This window comes from Solanum tuberosum, unplaced genomic scaffold, assembly GCF_000226075.1.
Source record: "Solanum tuberosum cultivar DM 1-3 516 R44 unplaced genomic scaffold, SolTub_3.0 scf00173, whole genome shotgun sequence".
Classification (NCBI taxonomy): Eukaryota; Viridiplantae; Streptophyta; class Magnoliopsida; order Solanales; family Solanaceae; genus Solanum; species Solanum tuberosum.
Genome location: NW_006239104.1, coordinates 458,116 through 477,366, shown reverse-complemented (window position 1 = coordinate 477,366; position 19,251 = coordinate 458,116). Strand labels below are relative to the sequence as shown.

At 30.9% G+C, this 19,251-nt stretch overlaps 3 protein-coding genes across 3 annotated transcripts; 2 read left to right on the top strand and 1 right to left on the bottom strand.

The window, feature by feature from the left end:
* The first annotated feature begins 448 nt into the window (after positions 1-448).
* On the top strand, positions 449-5,103 carry LOC102603753 (ent-kaurenoic acid oxidase 2-like). The gene is made up of 8 exons (XM_006354545.2): positions 449-918; positions 3,046-3,523; positions 3,625-3,888; positions 3,970-4,059; positions 4,140-4,218; positions 4,296-4,402; positions 4,531-4,652; positions 4,751-5,103. The coding sequence occupies exons 1-8, from the start codon at positions 677-679 to the stop codon at positions 4,860-4,862; spliced, it is 1,494 nt and encodes a 497-aa protein (XP_006354607.1). The 5' UTR covers positions 449-676; the 3' UTR covers positions 4,863-5,103.
* A 3,145-nt stretch (positions 5,104-8,248) lies between these two features.
* Positions 8,249-9,067, bottom strand: LOC107061915 (uncharacterized). Its single transcript, XM_015311916.1, has 4 exons — positions 8,962-9,067; positions 8,703-8,866; positions 8,530-8,634; positions 8,249-8,462 (listed from the first exon to the last, which is right to left on the bottom strand). Exons 1-4 carry the CDS (start codon positions 9,049-9,051, stop codon positions 8,423-8,425), a joined length of 399 nt encoding a protein of 132 aa, XP_015167402.1. The 5' UTR covers positions 9,052-9,067; the 3' UTR covers positions 8,249-8,422.
* A 7,176-nt stretch (positions 9,068-16,243) lies between these two features.
* On the top strand, positions 16,244-17,530 carry LOC102603419 (uncharacterized). The gene has a single exon (XM_006354544.2). It carries the CDS (start codon positions 16,328-16,330, stop codon positions 17,336-17,338), a length of 1,011 nt encoding a protein of 336 aa, XP_006354606.1. The 5' UTR covers positions 16,244-16,327; the 3' UTR covers positions 17,339-17,530.
* Positions 17,531-19,251: the final 1,721 nt, after the last annotated feature.

The following is a 19,251-nucleotide window of genomic DNA, read 5'->3' as shown; positions in this document are numbered from 1 at the left end:
ACCTAATTTTTTAATAATATATGTTATTTGCCATGTCCCAATTTATGTGGCATTAATTGATAGATTTGTTGGAGTCGAGAGATTTATTTTGTTAATTATTGTAATTTATAGTTTCTTTTTCGTCAATTTCAAACAATATATGTTTATCATATAATTTTCAAAATTATGTTAAAAAAAAGTACTACAAATCACAATAGCTAACAATTTAAAATATTTTTAAAATCATATAAAAATTTCAATAACTTCTCAAATTCCATAATATGACATAAATTAAAATAAAAAAATATATATATATTGGGCCCCGTGCTGACACGGGGTCCTATATCTAGTATTATTAATAAAAAGGTGGACTCCAAATATATATTTTAATTTTAGTACTTTCCATATAAAAATTCTTCTACCCAAAAATTACTTTGGAATGCTAGAACTCCTCCTCCCCCTCGTCCTCATATTCATTCACTTATAAATAGACAACACAAGTAGTGAAATAAAGGACCATAGATAGAGACTCATGAGAGGGATATGTCTTTGAATTATCTCACAATTATTCTCTCTTTTCTCTTCTCAACCTTTTCCTCCTCTTCTTCTTCTTTCAACCTTTGAAAAAATTTCAAAAGAAAAAAAAAGTATTCCATTTTATTTTATATATATATACTTTTCTTTCATCGTTAGAATTATGGAGTTTTGGTTGATGATGATGGTGACTATTATTTGTGTGATATTTGGGTTCATGAAATGGTTACTTTTAAGTGTAAATGTTTGGTACTATGAAAAAGTGAAGTTGAGTGGTGACAAGAAGTTGAGGTTGTCATTGCCACCCGGTGATTTAGGGTGGCCTTTCATTGGTACTATGTGGTCCTTCCTCAGAGCTTTCAAATCCAACAATCCTGATTCATTCATCTCTTCCTTTGTTTCCAGGTCATCTATCTCTCTCCTCTCTCCTCTGTTCATACAAGTTCGATATAATTCAGAATTATCTATGATTATAAACTAATATATATATATATATAAAATGTACATATGTCTAATTTTTTATTGTGCCATTGAGTGGTGCAGACAAGCACACAAGTCACTACTACAAGCACCTGGCAAACTTTTTTTTCTTGACCAAAGAAATTTTTTTAAGTCGGAGGCTGATCTAGAAATTAAATTTTAGGGTTTTAATTTTTAAAGTTTTTAGCATTTAATTCATTGTATTTCTAATTTATATACTTGATATTTATGATAAAAAAAAATAATTAAAAATCTTACACATAAATTTATACGTCACATTAAAAGTATTATTAGATCTAAATAAAAGCAGGGTCTATATGTTGCATACGCTCATGAAAAGAACACATAAATAATTATAACTCTAAACACTTCGATCAACTAGTTGGTCATTGGATTTCTTGATAGTATAATTGTGTAAACTGATATGTCACATGATTCGTGAAAAGTGAGAATTAGTTTGGAGGAAAAAGGTTGGCCTTTTTTGATAAGCAAAAGGTTTTGGAAATTAGCTTGGCGGTTTTGCAAGTAGTGTATTTGGTGTAATTAGAAATGGTAAAAGAAGCATTTGTCTTCATTTAGTGAGTTAACATTTAGTCAAAGAAGAAACAAACATAAGTAGAAAAAGAGGAAAATTAAAACTATTTCATGCCTAGTCAGCTTTTTTATTAATTCGAGGCTCCCAATATTTGTCATTTTACCTGACACCTTTTTTGTCATTACAAGAAGAAAACGACATTATATTAATATTCCCTTTTTTTCACGCCAAAGTTGTGTGAAAGTTTTACCTTACACTTCATTTTTTCCGTCTTAATTTGTTTGTTTAATTTTTCCATTAGAGGTAAAAAAGTTAAAATTAAAAAGTTATAAAATATGAAATTTGAATATATATAGTCTATAATATTTGGCTTACTTTCAAATTCGTTGTTGTCCTCGCCCTCTTAGGCACATGATTCTAAAGATTCAATCTCCAAGCGGTATATATATATTTTCCTATTTACTTGTATTTGTATTCTAAAAAAGCATATTTTAAGTATATTATGTCATCATCCATGTAATTTGAATATGCATGTGATTATATATGCCTCTTTAAATTTTACCTTCAAAATCTATGATCAGACAGGAGCTAATAAACTTGGGGATACAATATTGTTTACTTAATATTTCATTTTTGCCACCCCATTAGACAAAGAGGGGGTAGGGGTGAATATATATTTGGATCTCAAGGAGATAAAAATGATTCATGTCTCCTCTTGTACATTTTCCATGTTTTGTAACAGTACTAGATAGCTGAAATTGTATAAACAATATCTATCCAATTTGACTATATTCGAACGTACGATTTCTCAATAAAGTTTTTACTGTTTGAAAGACACTAAAGTCTTATCTTTGAAACAACAATCATACAAGGTATTAAGTCTAGTCGTAAGTTACTTGCCACTAAAGTGGTAGACAATTTTACAAGATAAGAAAGTGCATTTTAGATAGATAGATAGGGAATGAACACATACCCCCACTAGCTAGTTAGATAGTATTCTAAGGAGAGAGGGAGAAAAAAAAATATAATTCTAGTTGATTATCGTTTTATCTGTAATGACTATTGCTTAGAATGATTTATTAGTTATCTATAGTATTTTTTTTGTGACTATCTTCGTTTGAGTTATTTATTTTTCTATATTGCTTTGCATTGTTTTTTTCTTGAGTTGAAGGTCTATAGAAAATAGTTTTTCTACCTCTAAGCTAATGGTAAGGTCTGCGTATATTCTACCCTCCCCAAACCCCACTTTTATTTTACATTACATAGGATATGTTGTTATTGTCCGGTGTGAATTCCAATCCGACTTTACATGGAGGAGCTACATGATTCAAAGGGGATTCTGATTCCTTTTCGTCAGAAAATTATATTGCACATACATACAATTCCCTTTTTATTATAGTGCCATTCTAGTAATTAAACTTGCTTGATGTCACATGTTCGAATCTCAAATGCGACATTTTAACATGTTGACAAAATTCTTGCTCTGCCGCTGACTTTTTTTAAAATTATAATTGTAGATTCGGACGAACAGGAATATACAAGGCATTCATGTTTGGAAGTCCATGTGTGATTATTACAACACCAGAAGCTTGCAGGAAGGTTTTAAATGATGATGAAGCCTTCAAGCCTGGCTGGCCTACTTCTACTATGGAACTCATTGGTAAAAAATCATTTATTGGTATTTCATATGAAGAACACAAATGGTTAAGGAAACTAACTGCAGCACCTGTGAATGGTCACGAGGCGTTGTCGATGTACATTCAGTATATCGAAGAACGAGTGATATCAGCATTGGATAAATGGTCATCCATGGGAGAAATTGAGTTCTTAACACACCTGAGAAAGCTAACTTTTCAGATTATTATGTACATTTTCCTTAGTACTGAAAGTGAACAAGTCATGGATGCTTTAGAAAAGGAATACACAATTTTGAATTATGGTGTTAGAGCTATGGCTGTCAACTTGCCAGGATTTGCTTATCATAAAGCACTCAAGGTAATTGAGAAATTGTCCCTTGTCTTTTGTCACTTAAATGATAAATGTTTGCGTATGTATACAATTTACTAGAAAGTTAAAAGGTGTGGATAAATTTTCAGGCGCGTAAAAAGCTTGTGGCAATCTTTCAATCGATCGTGGATGATAGGAGGGCGAGGAGGGAAAAAAGAGGGCCAGAAGACAAGAAAGACATGATGGATATTCTACTTGAAGTTCAAGATGAGAATGGAAGGAAATTGAATGATGAAGAGATTATTGATGTGTTGGTAATGTATCTTAATGCTGGTCATGAATCTTCAGGTCATATAACTATGTGGGTTACGTATTTTCTGCAGAAACATCCTGAGTTCTTCAAAAAAGCTAAGGTAACAAAAAGTTCACATTTTTATAAACATTTTTCAATGTTCTGTTTTATTGAGATTTCAATCTTTCGATTCGAAAAACAGGCAGAGCAAGATGCTATTGTGAAAAATAGGCCATCTGACCAAAAGGGCTTGACACTCAAAGAAATCAGGAATATGGACTACCTCTCAAAGGTGAATTTTTTATGGTATATCAAATTCTGGTTTCTCTTCTCTAGTCAATGTAATAAAACCATTGTGTTGTTCCTTTATAGGTGATCGATGAAACACTTCGTTTGATTACCTTCTCCTTTGTGGTCTTCCGTGAGGCAAAAGAAGATGTTGCTATTCATGGTTAGTTATAATAATATATCATTAACTGATACGAGATTACGTTAACACAACTCAACTATATCTTCTTCTTTTTCCAGGCTATACCATACCCAAAGGATGGAAAGTTTTGGTGTGGTTTAGGAGTGTTCATTTGGATCCTGAAATATATAAGGATCCACTGGAGTTTAACCCTTCTAGATGGGATGTAAGTTTTAGAAATAGTACATTTTTTTACTTAACTATCATAAACTTGATGTGGTTTAGTGTAAACACTGGGTGCAGATAAATCATCTGATAATTTTTGTAATTTGTGTCGTGTTGTGAAATTTTTAGGAACTTACACCAAAGGTAGGAACATTCCTTCCTTTTGGAGGAGGAGGCAGACTTTGCCCCGGAAATGACCTTGCTAAGCTTGAAATCTCTATTTTTCTCCATTATTTTCTGTTGGATTATGAGTAAGTTACATATCTTTTTGTTTGATTGCTGATTCACTTAACAGAGGTCAGGTCCGCGTACACTCTATGTGTTGTTAATTTACTTATTTGTTTTGCAGGCTTGAAAGGAAAAATCCGTCTTGCCCAGTGATGTATTTGCCTCATTGTAGGCCTAAGGACAACTGCTTGGGAAGAGTGAAAAGAGTATCATCAACTACTTGTGCTGCTTAGAACAAAAAATAAGAAGAAGGCCACATCTCTCTGCATCTATGTGATTTCTTTGTTGCTGGATATGGAAAAATTGCAAGAGCAAGGCAATTTGCTTGGGAATAGTTAGGAACAGAAAATCATTATTTCTTGCTCAATAGAATTATGTGTACATTTTAACAAGAAGATCATTATGGTCTTCTATTTTGTTAAGAATGAATAAATGCAGAAAAAGAGATAGTTGGTTATATTTGCTCGTGTTGAATCTCCTTCTTTAACTTTTTTCGTGTGTTTACTTCTTTTATAATTTGTATACCTTTGATATCATGATGTCTAGGTTAAGATAAATACTGTATTGATAAACATCAATTCAGCAAATTAATTAGTTTTTTTCAGAGGCCAAATAAATTGAATTTGGGGTTTTCTTAAAATTGGCCTGCCCAAACCCATCCAAAGTTTGGTTTGATGGGTTGGGTATGAATTTTGTTTACTGGTGGGCTTATTTAAGCAGTGCCCAAGTTGACCCATCAGGCTTTTGTTTAAGGGAAAATTTTCAAAACAGCAATATTTTAGTACTATATGATGAAACGTAGGTTTCAAACTCTAAAAGTTACGGGTCAATGGCGAGTTGGATTAGGATCCGCCCAGGGGTGGACCTAGGTGGAGCCTAGGGGTTCACCGGAACCCCCTCGTTAAAAAATTACACTATATATATAACGTCAAATTCTGATTTTATGTGTATATATATTAAAATGAACCCCCCGAAAACAAAGGATAGACTTGGCTCAGTGGATAAGTGGTTCATGAAATCTCCCTATGTCATTGGTTCAAATCCCATTGGTTCCCTCTTTTTAATGCTTTGAAAAATGGAACTTTTGGGAAGACCTTCTTCTTCTTTTTCATTATTTTTTCCTTTTATTCCATTTCTTCTTTTTAATTTGTTTTTTTTTAAAATTATTAGACACATTCTTTTTATTTTTATTTTTTATTCTTTTTATATCTATTATTCATTTTGTTCAACGTAACTCTTTTCTCATATACGTTTGAATAACTTTTTAAAAAAAATGATGAATTATATTTAACTTGATACTAAGATAGAAATATAATTTATTTATTTTTAAAAAAAAATGTAAATAGATGTAATTGAATGAAGAAACTTAAATATCGTCAACATCCTTTTAAAAATATTAATTTAATAGAATTCATGAAATTTCTTTTATGCTTTTAATTCTATTTTAGAGAGATGGAAACTAAACTTTTTTGATTTATTCGTTATTTGTTTTTTTTACAAATTATGACTAACCTAGTAAATTGAACTATATGAACTAAAAAAATTGACGATGCTATTTATTTATCTTCTGAATATGCATTAGTAACTCTATTTTTACACACTTTTAGAGAATCTGGACGATTTCCATAGTAATATTTGATTGAATGGATACTAATTTAAAATTTTTAAAAAAAGTGAAATATAAAGTAAAACATTACAAAATAAAAGTATAAAAAACACAAGAAATTTTAAGAATGCTCGATGGAGCATGATAAAAGTAAAAAAAATAATGTTTAATACGGTGTGATAAAGTGAGTTAAGTTTAGCATGATAACATAAATATCTTTCTTCCCCGTCTCGCTCCCTTTTTCGTCATTTAATTTTCACGCGTTTTAGGAATTAACTTATGTAATACAGTCGATCCACTAAAATTCTTATCAATGCATATTTGTCCTCGATATCTTTGATTAGTTTAGTCTTTACTTTTATGAACCAATGAAATATCTATGGTTGTTGTACAAAGAGCATGCCGAGGGGCTACTACGCTCACCGCGCACTTGCATTACCACCTGAACTTCTTCTTTATACTTCGAACCCCCTGAACAAAAATCTTGGGTCCGCCACTGAATCCGCTATTTAGCTGCTCAAGAGCGAGTTATTAACATGTTCATTTATTAATTTGACTAATTTTAATCGGTTCAAATTCAGCTTAACTTATCCCTTTGAATTGTGATAATAGACCAATACTAGTTATACAAAATGGAAAATAACCTAATAGAGGAGTTGAATTAAGCTTGAGAGCTAGCTAACTGCTCAATCAAATAATCAAGGCCGACTCAACAACATTGAGAGCCTAAAGCGAAACTGAAGAGATGGGCCTTAATATTTTATTTTTTTCATCATATATACTTTTATTTAAAATCTATTTTTCTAAATATTTTAGATGTGAAGTCATTAGATACTGTTTTATAATCAATTTGTTTTAATAATTCTTTTTCAAATGGTAATATGGCTAATATATTCAATCTCTCTTGAGCCATTATTGATCTTAAAGAAAATTTAATCAATTTTAATTTCGAAAAAACTTCTTTCAGCCGAGGCAACGGTTACAAGAACTGTTAACAGTATTATAAGTAATATGTGTATTTGAAAAAGAATCAAGTCTTTTTATTTGATTGAGTATCTTCATTAGATCATTATAATCTTCTACTTGTATTATTTCTCTTAACACTTTTAATTCAAAAAATAAATCTAAACCATCTATTACATGTTAAAGAAAGTTCAAGGTTAAGACAATATTTTTAAAATTCTCATCATCTAGTGATCTCAATATTTTACCACTAAATAAGAAATCAAAAATATTTCCATATGCTTCAATTGATTCAAATCTATGTTGAAGTGAAAAAATAGTTTGATCTACCCTACATATATAAAACAATAAACTCTAAAAGATTCTTCAAAGGACTTAGTGATTTCGCTATCTATATTTTCATCAAATTATTTCTTACGAAATTCAGGTTTATTTTTATTTCATATGCAATTTTCTTAGCAGAAATCATAACACTCATAGTACATATAATTATTTTTTTTTTTTTAAAAACATATAAGTAATTGTTTTTTCAAAAATGGGGGCCTCAAAATATATGAGTCCTCAAGCGATGACTTTAGTGGCCTAGGGGTTAAGACGCCCTGCACGTGTTTATTGTTGACAGTAATTTTTATGATAGGTTGTTAATATATATAACTAAGTATTATTATATTTGTTATTGCACTGCCTATGCACGTTTCAGCTATGTTTTGTACATCTTTGTACACAAAAGGTAAATTAGATGTTGATGCTTTGTAGTTCACAAAATATCTGCAATCACAAAGAAGAGTGTTTTAGATTGTGTAGGTATAATTTAGTAAGAATGGAGTTAGTGTGGCAGATTGCGACGTACCTTGTTGAAACTGTATTTTCATTGGAGGCAGTGCATAAACAAAAGGATAGCAAACTGGAATTTACTTTGATGCAAAAACTTCCTGCAAAAGCATGTGTGAGAAAAGTTGTTTTAGTAATATGGTAGTTTAGACATGTATTTTTTTTTTTTGGCATTATATTCTACCAAATGATTGCAAGGAAGAGGAGCCTTATGACGGTTTTGTGTTTACTGCTTGTGTCCAGCATTTTGCGCTTTGTTGCTTCGGCTGTGACCATCAGTGCTGATTGGGTGGGGTTGTGTTTTTCTTCATAATTGAGAAGTCAAATTTGCAGCTGATGTTCCGTGGTTTCTGTAGAACAGTTTTTTCATTTGAATTCTGTAAGTCGCTGCTCCTAGGTGGTTGCACAGTTGTTCATGAAGTTGTTGGTGGTTCTGCAAGGAAGAAGTGAGTAATTGATTATGATTGTTTTATCTGTTTTAAGTTTAATATAAGAAATACCTTGGCCTGACAATTTCTTGTATTGAGAGGTGCAACATTTTTTCAGCAGAGACGGAAGCTGTAGCGGAACCAGTGTGATCAGTAACTGTGATGTCAAATTGCACTCAGTGTAGAAGGGAAGAGTTTTCGTTAGTTATTTGTAAAATAGCTAAAAGAGTAAGTATAGATTATACCTTGGGATGAGCATAGTAGATCGATCACAATGTATGCAATAGAATGGCTTTGAGGAAATACTTCTTGTGAATGGAATGTTGCAGTCTGAGCATGCCATGATGCAGAAATGTTGGTCCTCATTCGTTAATGTGAGTTGACCATCTATGTAGAATATCTGACCACCCTGTCAAGTTTGAGGGTGGTATTATTTTATTTGTTGTTGTTATGAGAAGTTGTTGTATGATTGTATATTGTTATCAAAAGTTGTTGTATACTTACTGGTGGCTGCATTTGTATATCTGATATGGATGTTGATTCTTCTTCAAATGGAACAAACAGAATAGAGCCAGTTGTGGATGTGCTTTTCATTGTGTATTCAATCAGCAGTGGCTGCAAGGTGGAATGCAGGAAGAGAGTTCATGTAATCCGAATGGAAAAACTGTTTTAGAAAAGGGGGCTATTGTGTGTATTACCATTCATGTAACGGTGTGGCATGTGGAAATGTGAGGTCCATGAGTATTGTCGTATTGTATCTATTTCACAAACCTGTGTAGATAAGAAGAAGTAATTTTGGGTACTTATTTATATGTTAGGGCTATATATAGATAATGATTGTTTTCTTTACCTGTTGTAGATTTTGTCACCCTTCTAGCTAAAATGACGGGATAGTCATTGAGCCATTCTATGAGGGTATTTCCATAATAGTCTTCCCAAAGTGTAAACTTTCTGGGTTTTTTCCTGTTTAATTGATAAAGCAAAAGGGGCAGAACATTATTGAATTATAATAGTTGCAGCAAGTATATAGCAGCAAAATTTTGTTCTTTATTTTGCAGCACTTTGATGCAAATAAAATAAAAAGTAAAAGGTGCAGAATGTTGCAAAAAATTACAGCAACAGTTGATTCTTTTTTTGTGTTAACAATATGCTGAAATGGAGTGTTAGGATTTAGTCAAAAAGAACATTACATATCAAAACACTGGAAGATGGAAAAACAACCTTGGTCAACACATCATAAGTTCAGTTTACTAAAAAATGTGAAATCTTTTTTCTGGGGCTAAGATTCACTTACAAACATGTAATTACAGCAATATATGAACAAAATGTAAAGGTCAAACATAGTATTAGTTATTTGTAATTCTAATTTCTAAGTTTAGAAGTACAAAAACAGGAAAATAAGAAGAGCAAAAATCAGAAGTCAGAGTAAATGTTGAAGGAAGACAATCAATTAATAAGCTAATTTGTGCAAACAATCTATACTATAAGAACAAAAATTTGAAGAATGTCTAACATCCTGATCTGTCTATAATAGGATGTAGCAGTATTTTTAATAAGGAACGTGGTCTATCGATGAACATTGAAGGAAAAGTATTATAAATATGATGCTGACACATATTTTTTTGGATAAATTTGCAATCAAATAAACAACTGAAACAGACAACTTTACAGATTGTAATTATGTCAGTCTTGTTATAAATAAACTCGAAAGTATGGACTTACGAAATGTAGATTCGAAATTCTTTTGATTCAGCAGTGTTACTCAAATAGAGACTTGTCAATTCAAGTGAACAGAACCATTGCTACAACAAAACGCCGGAGGTTCATATTCAAACTGTTTTGCACCGCAAAATTAGCAATTAGGAACAGCTTTAAGATTTGTGCTTGTGTATTTAACAAGAAGTCAACCTGGGTTGAATTTTCACCTGCAAATTAAATCTTAAGGTGAGGATGTTGTGATATGTAACAAGGGAATATGTAATTGTCCTTGTTACTGGTAAAAGGCGAGAATTGAACCTGGAAGTATTATAGTAGCTGAATTTTTAGCAGATTCTGAACAGTGTGTACCAGATGTTGAACCTATTTATGTTAAAAGTTATAGATTAGATTAAAGAAAAGTTTTTTAAGTCTCTGAGAATTAGAATTGGAAAGGAGTAAATTTTTCAGCTTTACTAAATGAGGTTATTCTAACCTGTTTGACCCAGTAGTAGGGACCGCCTTACAACGGAAGAAGCTTGCTCTGAGTAATAAATTTGTATGGATATATAATAGCTGAGTCTTTTCATGCTTCTGTGAAACACAGAATGGCAGGAGAAGAAAATTTATAACTGTAGCACATAACAATAGTAACATATTTTTAGTATAAACAATAACTATGAACTTAATGCATGTACGTAGCTTTTATGGCAATTCAAAAATAGTGTGAAGTGTTTAGTAAAAGTAAATAGCGAACAATTATGAAGCAAGAAAAGTGCACAAGGTAAGAATCAAACTTACGGAAGTAAACAAACTTGAAAGTAGTAGTCACAACGACACGGGTGAAGGAAGAATTAAAAAAGTTAGCAATTTAGTATCGATAATTATAAAATATTTTAAGAATCAAAAGCTGATGAATATTTAGTACTACGATAATCACATTTTTTTCGTGTATGGAATCACTGTCACTTCGATAAGGTACTATACTATATTATTGAAAGACGGATTCAGAATACTAATGTTTACCCCATGACCAAAATTGGATGATCAGTTCTCAAGTTGGTATCCTAAATTTACATTAGCACTACCACTCCACACGTTGGATATAATACCCATGGGTATTTTCTGTGATAAAAAAAAGAATCCAACTTACACACACAAACAGAGTAGAAGTTCGTGAATATCAATCAACACTGCACACAGAAACAGGAAATTCAACAACCCCACCTCTGTTCTCACATCAACACCATAATGGTGCGGAAGAACGAAAAGTGAAAGCTAATACCTTTTTTTTCCTTTGTGAGAACTGGAAAGCAAAAGACTTTCTTTTTGGCTTTTGCTTATATGAGAACTGAAGAGTGTTTCTATCCACCATGGATAGATTATACTGTTGAAGGTGGAAAGAGGCACGTACAACACATCAGTGGTGGAAAGAAGGGAAGGAAAGTTGTGACCTAAAATGACCAAAACACCCCTCATAAATAAAACTAATTACGAAAAATAGACATGTTGATACCGACACTTCTACTATGGTAGAAATGAAATTTTTCCTAAAATTAAATTAATTAACACACACAGCTATATTTATAGGCTGTAATATAATTTTGTTAAAAAGATAAAAGAATGAAAATGGTTTGTAATATTTGAAATTATGATTAAGGAGGTATGCATGCGTAACAAGTCATAATCTCGATATGGGTCAATTGATCTCCCTTATGATCCATTGATTGGCCTAAATTGTTCATATGTAAGAAATTTTTGAAGAAAAAATAAGGGAGTTTTACAAGTCTGGATAACAATGTTAAGAATTTCAAGGTGACTAAAATTAGACATTGAACGAATTGAATTATGACTCGTATTTAAGTTCATGTTATTATAATCTAAGTAATTTTTGGACAAATCATTATTTAACTCAGATTATTTAAATCCCCCCATATAAAACTTCTAACGATAAGCATTGAGCTCGAGCTATTGGTCAAATGGATGATTATTTGCAGGGCCGTCTTAATCCCTAGGCCACTAAAGTCATCGCTTGAGGACTCATATATTTTGAGGCCCCCATTTTTGAAAAAACAATTACTTATATATGTTTTTTTTTTTGTAAAAATAAATTATATGTACTATGAGTGTTATGATTTCTGCTAAGAAAATTGTATATGAGATGAAAATAAACTTGAATTTCGTAAGAAATAATTTGATGAAAATATAGATAGCGAAATCACTAAGTCCTTTGAAGAATCTTTTAGAGTTTATTGTTTTATATATGTAGGGTAGATCAAACTATTTTTTCACTTCAACATAGATTTGAACCAATTGAAGCATATGGAAATATTTTTGATTTCTTATTTAGTGGTAAAATATTGAGATCACTAGATGATGAGAATTTTAAAAATATTGTCTTAACCTTGAACTTTCTTTAACATGTTATAGATGGTTTAGATTTATTTTTTGAATTAAAAGTGTTAAGAGAAATAATACAAGTAGAAGATTATAATGATCTAATGAAGATACTCAATCAAATAAAAAGACTTGATTCTTTTCCAAATACACATATTACTTATAATACTGTTAACAGTTCTTGTAACCGTTGCCTCGGCTGAAAGAAGTTTTTTCGAAATTAAAATTGATTAAATTTTCTTTAAGATCAACAATGTCTCAAGAGAGATTGAATATATTAGCTATATTACCATTTGAAAAAGATTTATTAAAACAAATTGATTATAAAATATAATCTAATGACTCGCATCTAAAATATCTAGAAAAATAGATTTTAAATAAAAGTATATATGATGAAAAAAATAAAATATTAAGGCCCATCTCTTCAGTTTCGCTTTAGGCTCTCAATGTTGTTGAGTCGGCCTTGATTATTTGATTGAGCAGTTAGCTAGCTCTCAAGCTTAATTCAACTCCTCTATTAGGTTATTTTCCATTTTGTATAACTAGTATTGGTCTATTATCACAATTCAAAGGGATAAGTTAAGCTGAATTTGAACCGATTAAAATTAGTCAAATTAATAAATGAACATGTTAATAACTCGCTCTTGAGCAGCTAAATAGCGGATTCAGTGGCGGACCCAAGATTTTTGTTCAGGGGGTTCGAAGTATAAAGAAGAAGTTCAGGTGGTAATGCAAGTGCGCGGTGAGCGTAGTAGCCCCTCGGCATGCTCTTTGTACAACAACCATAGATATTTCATTGGTTCATAAAAGTAAAGACTAAACTAATCAAAGATATCGAGGACAAATATGCATTGATAAGAATTTTAGTGGATCGACTGTATTACATAAGTTAATTCCTAAAACGCGTGAAAATTAAATGACGAAAAAGGGAGCGAGACGGGGAAGAAAGATATTTATGTTATCATGCTAAACTTAACTCACTTTATCACACCGTATTAAACATTATTTTTTTTACTTTTATCATGCAATTGAAGCATATGGAAATATTTTTGATTTCTTATTTAGTGGTAAAATATTGAGATCACTAGATGATGAGAATTTTAAAAATATTGTCTTAACCTTGAACTTTCTTTAACATGTTATAGATGGTTTAGATTTATTTTTTGAATTAAAAGTGTTAAGAGAAATAATACAAGTAGAAGATTATAATGATCTAATGAAGATACTCAATCAAATAAAAAGACTTGATTCTTTTCCAAATACACATATTACTTATAATACTGTTAACAGTTCTTGTAACCGTTGCCTCGGCTGAAAGAAGTTTTTTCGAAATTAAAATTGATTAAATTTTCTTTAAGATCAACAATGTCTCAAGAGAGATTGAATATATTAGCCATATTACCATTTGAAAAAGAATTATTAAAACAAATTGATTATAAAACAGTATCTAATGACTTCACATCTAAAATATTTAGAAAAATAGATTTTAAATAAAAGTATATATGATGAAAAAAATAAAATATTAAGGCCCATCTCTTCAGTTTCGCTTTAGGCTCCCAATGTTGTTGAGTCGGCCCTGAACACGTGTTGGGCCCCTGCGTGCGCACCCCATCTAGTACATAATAGAAACTTCCAAGTTACCACTAACTATAAGATAGAAACTTAGTTATGCCAATAAAAATGTCTCATAAATTTAAATATCGAATCTAATCAAAATGTTATACTTGATCTAACAAAAAAGTGCCCATTGTTTTAGGACCGTCAAATTAAATTAATGACTAACAAAAATAAGATTATCTAAATTATAGAGTAATTGGTAAATACTTTCTTATTCTTAGTCATACAAATAAGATTTGAACCTTTTATTTTTAATAAGAAAACCACTCCACTTCCAAATAAGAATCTTTCGAAGCATAAATTAATTGGGATCCGAAAATAAATATCTAATATATTAAACCAAAAATAGTAAAAGACTGCTAAAGATAAAATTAATTGAATAGCTAAATGTGTTGGTTAATTTGGTTGGTTAAAAAATTAACCTAACACCACAACATTTAGCTAGTGTATGGCCCCAAGTTCACAAATATTCTTGGCAAATTATATATTTGGGTGAAATTTCACCATGGATTTGGCTCAAATTTTCTCAAAAATATTTGACCATTTCAAAAAATATGATTTATACCCATAAGTTTTAAAAATTATTTAAAATACTTATAAATTTATATTGTAATTTTATAATGAATATGTTACGTTAAAAAATAACCTTATAATATAATTGATAACAATCAACAATAACAAAATAACAATATAGGCAAAACGATACATTAATCACATACTCAAACTTGTCATTGATTCAGTTATAATTATAACTCATTAAACACAATTGTCCTTTTTTTTCCCTCAATTTTATCACTCAAATTAGAACTCAAACTTTTTCGAAGGAGATAGTAACAAATATTAGTTGGAATTAGTATATAATGGGTATTTTTTACTAAAATATAAAAGTTTGGTGTAAATTTTAACTTTTTTAAAATTTTCAAATATTAGAACTTGATCCAAATACTAATTTTTTTTAATATTTAAAAATTTGAGATACTTGACAAATATATTTTTCAAGTTACATGATCAAACACCACTTCTCAAATTTTAACAGATCCTTAAAACAATATGTAGGGAAATTAATTTTTATTGAATTACATATCTTTGTTCAAAAAATCAAGAAGGTGACGACAATAATAATAAAAAGAAGAAAGAAGGTGTTCCACGTGACTTATGTTAGCTGAAAAGTATTGTCGTCCTTCATAACCTTCAAAATATAATTGAATGATTATCTTGTTTTCTAGCGTAGGGTACAACGCCATTCACCCCTGTGGGCACAAAATTATACCAAAAAATAAGTCTTTCCTTCTTAATTTATGTGTCTTGTTTAAAGTCATTTTCTTTTGTCTTTTTTTTTTTTTATGATAAGAGAAATTCGCAGCTGCTATTGTTTGAATGTGCACATGGTAAAAGTCTTGCTCGATTTAGAAGGCAAATTCCTTGCTTTTGCTGGCAAGGGGTTTCAAACTTTAAACCTCAAATATGAAAGTCTCAATCCCAAACCACCAGGCCACCCCGAATGATTCTTTAGAAAAAATCATTTTCCACCAGTGTTCGATATCCATATCAGAATTCGACTAAATTCATATTCGTGCCAAGTAGTTCACACGTACGGTTAAAATGTTCCCTCACAAAGCCAACTCTATATCCAGAGCCCAGAGTAATGTGAAATCTAGACCTCTTATGAATGCATATTTACCACTCTATCACAATTCTTATTGGTGACATGAAATCATTAAATTTTTGAATTAAATTTATATACTTAAAAAACTACTTTAAATTGTAATAATTGATAATTTTAACACATAAAAAATGTCGAAAATAAAAGAGACAAGTGTAAAAAAAACATCTAAACTATTTTTATTTTTTTGAGTTTCGTATCTAAATTATTGAGAGTGAGTTTCACATAAAAAATTATCACTAATTACTTTAAAAAAACATATAAATTCAAAATGTGTCACATGTTAATTTGAGAAACATATAAATTAAATATAAAGCTCAAAATTTAAAATATGTCACATAAATTAATACGGGAGGGGAGGGATAGTAATAATATATTTTGTCTTTGTCCTCTTAGCTCAGATAAGCATAATTTCTTTCACCTACCTCCTCCTCCTCTTCTTCTTCTTCTTCTTCTTCTTCTCTGGTAAAAAAGATCCAATTTTGAACCAAGAAAGCCATGGATCTGGCACCAGAACAGCAACAAAACTTGAGTTTACTCTCACTTTTCAAAGAATCACTTTCCATCCCAAAGAGATCTCCACAAACTTTTTACAGAATCACTCTCAGCTTAATCTTGCCACTCTCTTTCGCAATCTTAGCTCATTCCTTCTTCACCCATCCCATTCTTTCTCAACTCCATGAAAACCCAAGTGCTTCTCATGCTTCTCAATGGACCAAACTCCTTTTCTACCAATTCTGTTACTTAATTTTCCTCTTGGCCTTCTCCCTCCTCTCAACCTCTGCTGTTGTCTTCACTGTCGCTTCTCTTTACACTTCAAAACAAGTATCTTTCTCCTCAATAATCACTGCTCTGCCTAGCATCTTAAGACGCCTCTTCATTACTTTCATATGGGTTTTCCTCTCCATGCTTGTTTACAACGCTGTCTTGTCCTTTTTCATTGTACTCATGTTAATTGCCTTTGAGAGCAAAAGCAAAAACAGTATTGCTCTGTTTTTAGTCTCTGTTTTTCTCCTCTCTGTTTTCTTCCTTGTTGTTCATGTCTACTTAAGTGCTTTATGGCATCTTGCTAGTGTGATTACTGTTCTTGAACCAATTCAAGGCCTTGCTGCTTTTAAGAAAAGCTATGAGCTGTTAAAAGGGAAAATTAGAATGGCTTCTGTGTTGGTTTTGGGGTATTTGGTGATTTTTGGTGTAATTAGTAGTGCTTTTGGTTCAATTGTGGTGGATGGTGGTGCTAATAAGGATCATGAAGGATACAGTGTTTTTGTTAGGATTGTTGTTGGAGGGATCTTGATTGGTGTTCTTGTGGTTGTGATTTTGGTGGGGCTTTTGGTGCAAAGTTTGTTTTATTATGTGTGTAAGAGTTATCATAATGAGAGGATTGATAAGAGTGCTTTGTATAATCATCTTGGTGGGTATTTGGGTGAGTATTATGAACCTCTTAAAGGGAACATGCAAATTGATGATAGCTTCGAGGTAGAGATGAAAGGTGGAGAGACTGCTTGAAGCTTTTTTTGATGAGTTTTGGTGGTGATTGTGTTGAGATAAAAGTAAAATTAATAAATCTTAGCACTTCATTTTCCCTTTTTTATGTTTAGTTATATGTGTTTTTGTAATGAAATGCAATGCAATCGAATCGATGATTACTTTTCGTGTATATAACTTAAATGAGATTTTGTATGGTTTATTGTCCTTTCATTCTTGAGTTTGTTCACTCCTTCGTGCTTAACAGGATCAGGTGAGGTCTTTGGATGTGTTTCATGTTCTTCAAAAATATTGACTTGTATTTGTTGAATTTCTTCAAAAATAATGTATTTTTGAAGAATCGAATCGAATGAGGCATGTTAATATTTTCGAAGAATTCGAGTAAATATAGATTTTAAATGTGTTACTATACTCTTAATTTGCTTTGAATGTATTTCTTACTTTGTTGCATATGAATCAGAATTAACAAGAATTGGTAATGTGACACGTCTATAAAGTCCATAATGCATGTTCTCTCAATTGTGACACATCTGGTAGACTGCTGATCTAATTTTGTGACATCTAATTGTGAATACTACACAAGTTTTGGATTGTATTTTACTAATTTCCAATTTATTTCTAATTGCTGGCAAATATAAGGTTTGGCTTTTTAAACACACAGATCCAAATGCAAAGACAAAATAACAAATGCTATTGTGGGTGACAATATATATTTCTGATTCTTTGGTTCATGCCCATAACTTTCGTATATAAATAGGGTTGAAAATTTACTTAATATGTATAAAAAATTATCAAAACCCCTGTAAACTATATTTTTATAAAATAGACTTAAAATTCTGGTTCCGCTTTTATATATATCGGTAACCATACATATATACTGATACTGTATCGAGAAACCAGCGATTGCTAAAACAGTTAAACTTATTGTTACTGACTTACTGTGATGTGTTTTTGGTAATGTTATGTATTCCTTTTTTAGTCAAAAGTTAAACTTCTAATAGTTAATTTCTACCTATTTTATGTCTACAACTATATCGTAGGCAGATCTAGAACAAATTCTCTAGGTTCAATTAATTAATTAAACTCATTGCTTTTGAGTTTAACTAAATGTAGATATGTGCAAAATAAACTAAGATATGAGTAGTACGTACCTCCTTAAAGACTAAATCAATACTTTTAGCGTAATTTTCAATTCTCTTATAATACTGTCTGTAGTTATTTATTGATGCATGCTATCACGTTGTTAAAGTCGATTTCTAGGACCCCTTCATAATAAAAGGAACATTAAATAACTGCTACCAATTGTTATTTTATGCGTACTATAGCACTGGTCCTCACTCCTCCAAACTTTTGTAATAAAAATAATTTTTAGCGGTAATAAAATATGTACATTAACAAAGAGCGTTAACATCTTTATCAACATTAGTTAATTGTCATTATATTTAATATTACTATAGGCTTTAATGACATTTACAAAAGAGTACTAAAATGTAATTGTCACTAGTATAATTACGTCTAAAAACATAGTTAACAATAACTAAATTATTGTCGTTAATGGTCATTTTTAATGTAGCGATATCCTTTTCCTTTCCCAACTAGCTGTCTATTTTATTTTATTTTTGATAATTATGATGTTCGAATCAGTTTGCATACACTTTAGCTAATTTTACAGAATACTTATCACCTCGCATCTATAACAAGTATTAGATAATTTTGTCCACTCATATAATTTGTATGCTAAAGTAACCAAACATACAGATATTTCTCTAATTTCGTCTTTCTCTCTGTTCTATTATCCTCTCCTTAAAAAAAATATCTTACCTCCTCCATTTCAAAAGTTATCACAATAATGTTCGATCGACAGTGACCTACAATTTTTTTAAACGTGACATTCAAGACTATATTGAGGCCATTTATTTATTTGCAGTAGTATT